The sequence below is a fragment of the Dysidea avara genome, chromosome 2 (genome assembly GCF_963678975.1).
Source record: "Dysidea avara chromosome 2, odDysAvar1.4, whole genome shotgun sequence".
NCBI classification, from domain to species: Eukaryota; Metazoa; Porifera; class Demospongiae; order Dictyoceratida; family Dysideidae; genus Dysidea; species Dysidea avara.
The window spans coordinates 9,975,439-9,987,488 of NC_089273.1; the positions used below are offsets into that span (position 1 = coordinate 9,975,439).

The 12,050-nt window shown below is 38.4% G+C and overlaps 1 protein-coding gene across 4 annotated transcripts in view; it reads right to left on the bottom strand.

Annotated features, from left to right (window-relative positions):
- Positions 1-4,096: 4,096 nt before the first annotated feature.
- The window catches only part of LOC136246578 (uncharacterized), a 70,099-nt gene continuing 62,145 nt past the window's right edge, over positions 4,097-12,050 (bottom strand). For all 4 annotated transcript variants that reach the window (XM_066038067.1, XM_066038068.1, XM_066038066.1 and 1 more), the window contains 2 exons: positions 7,020-7,085; positions 4,097-6,201 (listed from right to left, as the gene is read on the bottom strand). In XM_066038067.1, coding sequence (XP_065894139.1) covers positions 4,346-6,201; positions 7,020-7,085 — 1,922 coding nt within the window. In that variant the 3' untranslated portion in view covers positions 4,097-4,345. The remainder of the gene's footprint in view (positions 6,202-7,019; positions 7,086-12,050) is intronic.

Consider the following 12,050-nt stretch of genomic DNA (forward strand, 5'->3'; position numbering starts at 1 on the left):
AGGAGTTCAGCTACAAGTAAATCATCATGTAGAGAGTTCAGCTAAAACAAATCAACCTGCAGAGAGATCAGCTACAAATAAATCACTTTATAGACAGTTCAGCTACAAACAAATTACCTTGTAGAGAGATCAGCTGCAAATTAATCAACCTGCAGAGAGATCAGCTACACACAAATCAACTTGTAGAGAGATCAGCTACAAACAAATCACCCTGTAGAGAGATCAGCTAGAAACTAGATACAATGCAAGGAGTTCAGCTACAAGCAAAATCACCCTTTAGTGAGTTCAGCTACAAACAAATCAACCTGCAGTGAGATCACCCACAAAAACGCACTTATACAGAGTTCAGTTACAAACAAATTACCCTGTAGAGAGATCAGGTAGAAGAATTCACCTTGTAGAGAGTTCAGCAACAAAGAAACCACCATGTAGAGAGTTCAGCTGCAAACAAATCACCCAGTAGAAAGATCGGCTAGAAGAAGTTACCTTGTAGAGAGTTCAGTTACAAAGAAACCATCATATAGAGAGTTCAGCTGCAAACAAATCACTCTGTAGAGAGTTCAGCTACAAAGCAACCATCATGTAGAGAGTTCAGCTGCAAACAAATCACTCTGTAGAGAGTTCAGCTACAAAGAAACCGCCATGTAGAGAGTTCAGCCTCATACAAACTACCTTGTAGAGAATTCAACTACAACAAATCACCCTGTAGAGAAGAAGTTACCTTGTAGAGAGTTCAGCTACAAAGAAACCACCATGTAGAGAGTTTAGATGCAAACAAATCACCTGTAGAGAGTTCAGCTAGAAACAAATCACATCGTAGAGAGATCAGCTGGACGAAGTCACCTTGTAGACAGTTCAGCTACAAAGAAACCATCATGTAGACAGTTCAGCTGCAAACAAATCACCCTGCAGAGAGTTCAGCTACAAAAAAATCACCCTGTAGAGAGTTCAGCTAGACGAAGTCACCTTATAGAGAGTTCAGCTACAAAGAAACCATAATGTAGAGAGTTCGGCTACAAAGACACCACCATGTAGAGAGTTTAGCTGCAAACAAATCACCTGTAGAGAGTTCAGCTAGAAACAAAATACCCTGTAGAGAGACCAGCTAGAAGAGGTTACCTTGTAGAGAGTTCAGCTACAAAGAAACCATCCTGTATATAGTTCAGCTACATTTCAAGTCACCCAGTAGAGAGATGATCAGCTGCAAAAAAATATCCTGTGGGGCATAATGGGCATGTAATAAATATATGTATATAATTTGTATAATTACTAATAAAATCAAAAATAATTGAAGTACTAAAATTCTTCTTTAAGTTCTTTTCTTCTTCCTGTAGTAAAGAAAAAAACACACTGCTTGAAGGTTCTTAGTTTACTAATTTGTTAAGCTGCTTTACTGTAGTTGTGCCCAGTTATACTGATAGTAAAATGTCAGTAACTTTAAGTATACGGAACATAATTGTTTTACTAAGTTTTAAACTCTCAGTAAACATTAGTGAATGCAGGTTTACTGAAAAGCTACTAAAATTCCAAACAATTAACTGTTCCATATACTGGGGATATACCACTCTAGTAAACTAAGAAACTTCAAGCAGTGACACATGGGTTAAAAAAGCCCCAAAGCCAGCCATAGGCCGGCTTTGCAGTATACAAATACAAAAAGAAGTGATATCTAATCAAAAACAGCCAAGCTGTAAAAAAGGTGCGGCCCCCAAAAATGCCATGGTGAAAAAAGATGTGAAATCCAAGGTGGCGGCCAAGAAATGGCTGTGATGGTAGGTTAATGGTTACATTTTAATAACAACAATTCAGGTGAATTTGGTGCCGCTTGGTCTTGATGTGAAATCCAAGGTGGCGGCCAAGAAATGGCTGTGATGGTAGGTTAATGGTTACATTTTAATAACGACAATTCAGGTGAATTTTGTGCCGCTTGGTCTTGGCACCAAAGTCAAGCGGCACCAAATTCACCTGAATTGTTGTTATTAAAATGTAACCATTAACCTACCATCACAGCCATTTCTTGGCCGCCACCTTGGATTTCACATCTTTTTTCACCATGGCCTTTTTGGGGGCCGTAACTTTTTTACAGCTTGGCTGTTTTTGATTAGATAATATTATTTGCATTAATTTTATGGGGTTTCTGAATCTGCTGCTGTGATAGTCAACTTATTTCTAGATCTGCTGGGTTATGAGGGTTGATCTATAGCTAGCTATATACAAATACTAGCACCATGACCCACAGCATGGGGTCATATCAGAAGGTGACTGATACTGATTTTAAAAGTGCTATACGTGTAGCTGCCTAATAAACTTGTAAAATACCAACATGGCTGAGTTGTAACCACATATTATACTGAAGCTGATAACTAAACCACCTAACTCTTTTTGAATCATATAATATATTCATAAAACCACACTAATCACCTCTTATAGCCATAGTAGAAAACACTGCTAATTATCTAAAAAAACCACAATTAAAACTTTTGTAATTAACGATGCAACCCACAAGCATAGATACTACACCCCCCACCAAGCAAAACCTTTTCTTGAAGAACTCTTGAAGAAAAGGAAGCTATCTTCTCCTGGAACAGAGTTGAACAATAGATATGGTTACATAGACATTATTTGTGTTGGTAGCTATAGTGATGCATATTTCCTGAAATAAGTCTTCTTTTGATACACAAAATTACACATAGAATGTTTAGGGTTTATTGACCAAGTACTACTAAAGAAAGGAAGGGGGGCTGTAGGCCCCTAAATCTGCCCCTGCATGCATTAGTCAGTCAGTCACTTACTCAGTCAGTCAGTAGAAAATTCTGTCAAATAAAAAAAGATTAAATTCCATACAGTGATGTATCTAGACTTTCCCTATTGGTAAAGTACAGCTAGGGCACTGTATATGCTGCTGAAGGCAGGGCCATTCCCCCAGGATAAAATGAAATTCCAGTTACAAAATGACACCTGGGGCCATTTAAGCTACAAAAAACATTGTTTAAAATTTTTCATGAAGTAGCTAGTTTAGCTATAGCTATTTAACCTGTTCAGATTGTACATAGCTACAGTAGCACTAAAAATATTAGAGCAAGACAACACTACATGTACACCTATACCTGATGAAATCTTACAAGTATAAATGCACTAAAGCCTTGAAGGAACCTGTTAGACTAAAGAAAAATGTGACCGGATTTGCGAAAAGGTACCTTCTTCAGTTTCACACACAAAATTTGACCCATTTTTGAACTTTAAAGCTTCATAATGTTCTGATCATGGAATATAATTGCTTGAAATTTTCAAGGAATGTAGCTAAAGTATCTGGCTGCAGTTTGATACTCAGAGCAAGTTGATCAGTATAAGGAGTCAAGTGTTACATCATTTTGTTTGCTGGTATGTCAAATGTGTGGAAAAGGTACCTTTTCGCAAATCCGGTCACAAATCTATGCTAGATGTAACAACAGTACAAGCCTGTAACGAATCTTAGCCATTATTGAGTTATGCTTGTCTAAGGGGCAAATGCATTTAATCAGCCAGTCAAAAAATTCCACTTGTTAATTTTGTATGTACTTGAAACATTTAAGTTTAATATTTTTTGGTCATAGCGAAAGCACTTTTAAGTTTAGTTATTATTATGTACAATGTACATATACCTAACCAATACAGCCTAAAGGCATTGTGAAGCTGGTTTCTACTCATTGCTTGACAATTTTGCACTGTAGCTTTCTAGCATTAAACCATAATAAGTATGCAGCTCCATCTGGGAAAATTGATCATATCACCCCTGACAAATGATTTCATTTTTAACCACGTACACAAGGCTATGTGATAAAACTATCAAAATGCATAATCAAATCAGCTAGATTAGAGTGATCTGCATCATTTCTCTGGCTGCTTTTCCTAAGCACAGTGGAGATCTGTTAAAGCATCCAACAGAGCTCTGGCCAGCCTGGAGATGGCTGTACTGCTCCAGTCCATGGTGCTGAATACAGGTCTGTACTGTAACGCAGATAAAGACCTGTGTTGACGCTTTGTTTTGAATTATGTTGTGCTACTAGAGCTATAAGTTAATCTTGTGTAGTGTTAAAGTAGTTTAGTATTGTATAAGAACAAGTTTTATTTGTATTTAATTGTTAGTGGCAAGTACAGTATTATCAGTTTTAGTTTCTGCTATTTGTTAACATTAATAATATACGTTTAGTATAATTATTATAAAATAAGGCACTTTTAGTTTTTGTCTAATACAAAAAAAAACTTAAGTAGCTAGTTTCAAAATTATATTATCACTGCAAGTACAGAAATAGCCCAACAACTTTAAATCACTTTTAGTTTTAGTCAAACATCAACATTACCACTACTATTCTAAGTGAGGAGCAACTTCTTTCAATTTGATGTAGTAATTAGTCTCCACTAACTGGTATTCTTGACGATCTTGTCCTGACAAGAAGTACTGTTTAGTGGCTTCTACATCAGGTGATCCTGTCTGTAATGAGGTGTAAATTAGTTGAAGATCTTTAGTAGACAACTTTACATAAGGCAATATCATTAGAGTGATCCGATGATAGTCAGGTATCATTGTGTACAACCACTCATATCTCATCATGACATAATTTAACAGTTCCCCATCACAGTATGGTATGGTCTTCTTCACCATGGAAAGTGCTTGTTGTGCTATTAGTGCTAAAGGATACGTATTGTTATATGTTTCTATTGTTTGGATTAAGTTTTGATAGTTCCTTTGAGTAAGACATCGTTGAACATTTTGATTTAATTTTCTGCTCATTCTGTGAGCATCTTTTATTATTTTGTGACAGTCACTGATCAGTGATTTTATTTCATCAATTATTGTAGGGAAAAATGTAGTAATGCTTATTGAGGTAATTAAGGCACTTTGTATATGCTGTAATATTTCAATAGTATAATGAGGATCGGCTATTGTCATCATGTTGATCATTTTAATCTTGATAGATAAAGAATAATTAATTGCACTTATTTCGTATTTCAAGTAATCACTACTACATACAGGTAACGATGATGTGTCATTTATTCCAGAACTTTTTTGAAATTGTTCAATCAATCCTTTACTAACTAATTTCCCAGTGTTTGATCCCACAAATGGTGACAGTGCGATCACTTCTTTACTTTCCATACACTCAATGATGTATTGACTGATGACAGCATGAACTTGCACACTATTTTGTGTGTTATTCTGTGGAGGTATTATAATATCAGTTAATTGGACTAGTCCATAGGCCCACAGTACATCAACAAAATTTCTTGCTTCATATTTGGTAATATTCCATAAATTGTGTAGTACTGCTGTTTGTAATGATGTTCCAATTCCAGTCCATAATATTAATGTCTTAATTTTATTAGTTAATGATTTAGTTAGTAACTCCAAGGTCACTTCAATACAAACTTTTACAGCATATTTGCGACTTCTCCCAATGTTATTCTTGTCAAAAGCTGTTAATCCTTTATTATGTAAATTAGTTTGTACAAATTGAATGGCTTCGTGATAACGTGATTTATGTTGTTTGAGATTATGAAACAATTGTCCTCTTATAAGGGAGAGTAGCAGTGGCCATAGGTGGACATCGTGAGCTAGCTCTTCAAGTAGGCTGACATCCTCTCGTGATAGTTGACTAATATCAATTACTCCACAGGTCAGTAGAGAGATAGCTTCACTTTGCTCCATAGGACCTACACTAACTACCTGTTTAGTAGGTACGTATTGTTCAATATCATTCATCCTGGTAGTTAGGACTATTTTACAGTTATTAAATGCCTTCACTATTGGTTCAGCATCTTCAACATGCCACACATCATCAATAATGACAAGAAGATTTCGACAATAAAGACTTGTAAGTTGACTGATTTCCTGTTCAGCATGATTGATGTCACCTTGTTTTAAGTATTGTCCAGTAAGCAAATGATATAATTGGCTCAGTTTCATACTGGGATCAGTAGCTTGTGGTCCAAGTTCTATAAACACAACACCATCTGTAAATTTTTCCTTTATCACAGGATGATAACATAAAGCAGTAGCTAGTGAAGTCTTGCCATATCCACCAGCTCCAGTAACTGTTAAACTTGTTCCATAACTATTAGGGTCAATGGTGGATTGGCATAATTTACTGACCATTTCTTCTAATAGATGTTGACGAGGTACATAATTGGGTGGTAGTGGTGGGGGTGGTGGACACTTTATATCTGTAGTGGAATATGGTGGAATAGTGATAAGTCATGTATTAAATTTCAATAACCAAAAGCTTGTGCAGAACCTCAGTAAAACCCCCTCACCTTTTATATCAGTTGATAATTACTTACCATGTGATTCAGCACTTGCAGGTATGTAAGATATATAGCTAATGATTCACATTAATACTTGAAATTGGTGTAATGTATTTCGTGGACTGGATTTATAGAGCTGGACTCATGGATTGGACTCACAGATTGAGCTGGAAACAGATTTTAAACAATAGTCCAGGCAATATCCATACCTTGCAACACTGGTGACATCACTATCAAGCTACAACTACTGGTACTGCTATTCCATACAAATCATGGCACTAGTTATATATTTATGATACACATGCTCTAGCAGTGATAAAGTGTGATAGAGGCTATTGTTGTAGCATGGATATTTTCCTTCATTATTTTAACACTAACATTAGGGCTGTATAGAGATGAGCCAATATATTCTTAGGTAGCTAGATATAGGTGGCACCATGGGAAAAAGTGATATACAAATATACCGGCTCAATAGTGGTGTCTCAAGAGATACTGGATCATTTTTAAACTATGTTTCCAGTTCAGTTCCTGAGTCCACTTGTCCAGTCTGTGAGTCCTGTCCGCAAAATACATTACACCCTTGAAATCAATATACTCTTTCTGAAATAGGAGTGTTGTTGAATGGTGAAACATTTAAAATTTGAAATACTTCATGAAAATAAGTCAGTTGTTACTCTTTGGAAACATGTTACTTTTCTTTACAACACTTTTAAAATACAGACAATTAATAAGCCAACCTTTTCCTATGCGTTGATGCTCATAGTTAAGTTGTTCCTGAAGTGCAACTCTTGATGGCTCATTACCTGTGTAAATAAACTTTAATAAAACCAGTTCATTAAGATTTGCAACTACATATTATGTAAACTAAAATCACACTTCTTTGTATTAAAGCTTGTGAGATAATGGTACAGTATGTTACTACATGTAACACTGCTGTATATAACATTAACAATTATAAGTAGTTATGTAATGTATAGTGCTGTAATGTATCGTGAACGGACTTGTTACACTTCAGTGTCATGTGTGCTGTATGGTTTGTGAGGAGATATGTGTGTTAATAATCTGAATTTGCTGTGACTCGAGGCGCTCCTGACACATTCATGCATTACATTGGAGGTACCACCGGTGGATTCAGACAAGGATTCGACAAAGACCACTGGCTGACAATCACGTGGCCACCTCTGACTATTCAAGAATTGTGACTCAGCAAACCCAAGAGTGAAGTTTCACCGCTACAGAGGTTTGGTATCAAGTATTTTTTCGATAATTCTGTGCACATGTAATATTATAATATTTAAATGTCCGAGCACGAGGTAGGTCGTTAACACCTTGCGAGGTAATCATGGTCGTGCCACCCAAGTGCACAAGTGTGTACCACTCAATTCTAAGCGCCTGACAGCGTATAACTTGAAATGCACTGCAAAATCCCCGGGCGTACGTACCATTCTTATCGTCCTCAGAAGAAGTCAGGACTTTAGTGGATGAGAAACTTGCAGAGTTGGGCAATGAACCACAAGTATGGCTGCATGAAAGTGGCATGATTGAGTTGGTGAATGCAAACCGTGTGTTTCTGCAAATTGAGAAGGAGCTCAAGGCTGACTTCCCCCCACTCCTAGAAAGTTCTGATTCAGACACTGATTCACTCGAGGGTTCAAATGAGGTGCAACTGCAGAAGCAGGCATAACCAGATGCTGAAAGCAGTAGTGATACACTTCAAGAAGAAGTTAGAACATCAACAGCAGAAGATGAAAAACTCTCCAAGCACTGCATGGAACTTTTCAACCTAAGTTAACTGAATTTGATGCAATCCTGGCAGCAAAAGATGAAGAGATAGCTATCTTACGTATGCCAGCAGCCTAGGAACTCCACCCCTGTTGTAGCCAATGCATACCAGACCATTCATCCTGGGAGCCAATCCTCAAACTGTAATAATGGGTCATCTTCTGAGAAAGGATTGACTGGTGGGACTTTCCCCTTACGATGGTGTGCTGTTCTTGGTGCCCAGGTCTACAGCGTACAGCCGATTGGTATGTATGAATTGAGTCTCTTACAGCTAACAGGGCACCTGTGTAGTTGAGCTCTACATACAAGAATGGAACCTGCTGGACAAAAATGATAAATCTATGTTTGATACTGAAGTAAAAGCTTTACAGGCTCCACTGGACCCTGGGAATAAGTTGGTGGCTGCCCAAGATTTTTGCCACTTACGTATCACAATCTGAAGGTGAACCTGTGGCAAAAATTATTTCACGATTGGAAACTATTTTTAAAATGGCTTATGGTAAAGATGCAGTAGCCACAGAAACACATGAAGTCCTACTGTATGGGAAGATGCAAGAAGACTTAAGGTATGAGATACTTAAATCACCAGTAGTATCCTTATAAGGAGCTATGTATGTATTGCTGCCCAAAATGAGGAAAAGCAGATTGCTGCACTAAAGAAAGTGGCAGAATTACATAAAAGACCATGTACAGGAGTCTAGGTGGCCACATCCACCTCGCTACAATATGTATTCACGAACTGATAAATGCCAAACTAATCCAACCCACACTACAGACACTACAGATAGACATTGTTATGTGTGTGGTGAAGTGGGCCACCTAGCCGTAAAATGCAAGAAGCCAAAAAAGAAAGTTCATGCCTAAATACCACTCAGATTGTGCCCAAAGCAGGAACTCAAGGTCTCAAAGCTGTGACATCCATTAAAAAGCCACTTGACTTTTTGGACTCAGATTTAGGATTGGGCGATATTGAAAATTTCCTCCCATAGTTATTGTGGAGCTTATTATCACAATTATTGCAAATATCACAGTATTGAAATGAACTATAGCAAGTAGCTACACTCAAAACCATTTACACAGTATAATGCATGGGTGAACTTTGTTATAGAGCATGGAGTGCATATAAATTTTGAAGGAGAGATGGCTAGTTTCTATCTATGTATATAGCTAGCAGATAATTTACTAATGTTAAACCAGAATTTTTATCCCACAATCAAATAAGTGCTGTATCTGGTACATGTGCCTCGCTTTGCGTGTATTCTAAAAATTACTGCGTTGTTTAGTGTAGTAGTGTATGGGTTAGGCTTGTTTGCTAGTACAAGGAGGCTGTAATACTGATTGACAAGTACAATGTGGCGTTGTTAACATGTGTAAGTGTGTAGTTGCAGCTGTATTCCCGCTGTGATATTGCAATAACCGTTTAAACCAGTATGGCGGTTTTTCAAAAACAAGGAGGTATTGGTTATTGCCAGCTGTAATATTGCCTTGTTACCGTCACACCGGTATATCGCCCAACCCTACTCAGATTCAGACAGTAAACACTCTGACAGCAGTGCATATTGAAGACAGTAAACACTCTGACAGTAAACACTCTGACACTGTGCATATTGAAGACATGGGCAGCAGGCCTCGTAAAGTGACTGTAACTAGTACTGTGCAAGGTATACCAGCAAGAGGGGTTATTGACAGTGATGCAGATATTACCATCATCAATGCAGACCTGTTCAAGAACATAGAAGCTACTGCAAAGCTCAGAAAGAAAGCTATTAAGCAACCAGACAAAGTACCATTACCATATACTTACGACCAAAAGCCGTTCCAACTAGATGGTCATATTGACCTAGATATTAGTTCTGATGGGTGTACTATGTGTACCCCAGTTTATGCAAAGATGGATGCAAAGGACCAATTGCTATTGTCTGAAGGTGTTTGCAGTCAGCTCCACATTCTCACTTATTACCCAGCTGTCAGCGATGCTCAGCCTGACTTCCATGTGTAAGAGTAAAACTACTACAAACCATTTGAGTACCCTTCAGAGCACAACCACTTGTGTCAAACTTGAGAGTAACTTGTAACCCACATACTTGTTTTTGATTAAACCCAATGACTGTGGTGCTAATAATGGGCCACATCCAATGACCAAGTTCAAAGTAGTCGTTTCTAACACCACACCACTAACTCAGAAACTATCAAAGGGTTGCTGGATAGGTCAAACAAGAGGAGTAAGTGTCATTGCACCATGTAATGACTCTTGAGGTGTACAGCAGGTGTGGGAAATACACCAACTGATGTTATGTCTGTATCAACCCTAGATTCTACTTCTAGGAAGAAGTTAGCCACATTGCTTATAGCAGAGGGTCCCACCTTACAGCCACAGGACAAGGACCGATTGGTGCAGTTACTACTGGATTTTCACCATGCATTGTGCTCGAGGATGGGGAAGGAGGTGAGACTGGTTTGGATAGGATGGACATTGATACAGGTGATGCTGCACCTAAACACCAGTATCCTCAAAGAACCCTCTTTGCAGCAGAAAGGAAATCTCAAGACAAATACTGCAGATTCAGGAGCAGGGTGTAGCGCTTGAGCAAGCCCAATAGTTCTTGTAAAGAAAAAGGAGGATACCTTATATTTTAGTGTTGACTATATAGGGACATCAATTCAGTCACAAAACATGACCAGTTTCCCCTTCTGCGAATTGACGACCTGGATCAGCTAAGCCGTTCCAAATATTTCTCTACATTAGATCTTGCTGCTGGCTACTGGCAGGTACAGTTATATCAACAATCATGAGAGAAGACAGCCTTTACTGCCCACTAGAGATTCTATGGGTTTAATGTCATGCCATTTGGCCTGTGCAATGTACCTGCTGTCTTTCAACAAATGGTGCAGCTGATCCTAATATCTATCCATCCACAAACTGGTCCAACTTTTGCATCAGCTTATCTAGATGGTATTCTTATATTTTCAGAGAATTTTGATGACTATCTACATCACTTCCACCAGGTAATTCAATGCTTTGCAGATACAGGGATTAAACCACATCATACGCCAAAACATTGAATACTTAGGCCAAGTCATCACACCTGATGGAATCACACCAAATCCAGCACGTGTCTCAGCAGTTAAAGATTTTCCAGTACCAACCTCAGTTAAAGAATTCTGGCAGTTTGTGGGTTTGACATTCTGCTATCGGCGATTTATCAAAGGATTTGCACAGATCACACAGCCACTGCATAATGTAACACAGAAAGGAGTCAGTTTTACATGGTCACCTCAGTGCCAAGCTGCTTTTCAACAGTTGAAGGAACATCTCATCAGCTCTCCAGTGTTGTGCTACCCAAGCTATAACAAACATTTTGTTACAGAGACAGATGCCAGCTGGCATGGTCTTGGTGCTATCCTATTGCAAGAACAGCCTGATAACAAACTCCACCTGGTAGCATATGCCATATGTCAGTTGGGAATTGTCTCCCACAGAGAAATGACATGTTATTACTGACCTGGAGATACTTGGAGTAGTCTGGGAAGTAGTTCATTTCCATGTCTACCTATGATTATGGGCATGATGTACTCATGTATACTGACCACTCAGCAGTCAGGGCTGTACTGGAAACACCCATTGCCAGTGGTAAACATGCTAGGTGGTGGAGTAAGGTTTATAGTAGTGGCTTGCAAGATAATAAGATTGTGTACTGCCCAGTGAAAAGAAAATTCCAGTGCTGATGCCTTGTCCCGGTGCCCTGTAACTACTGCTCCCCCATACTCTGTAGTTGATAATTCTATACAGATGGCACAGCCAGCCAGTTCAGTCATTGTCAATAACTATTACTGATCTTCTAGATGCTGAACCCATCACAGTGAGAATGCCACACAATATAGATCTAGCCACAGAGCAAAGAAAAGACCCCTTTATAATTTCTGACTGATGGCACCTTGCCTAGTGATGCTCATCATTCCAGAAAAGCAGCAGCACTGTCACTTTC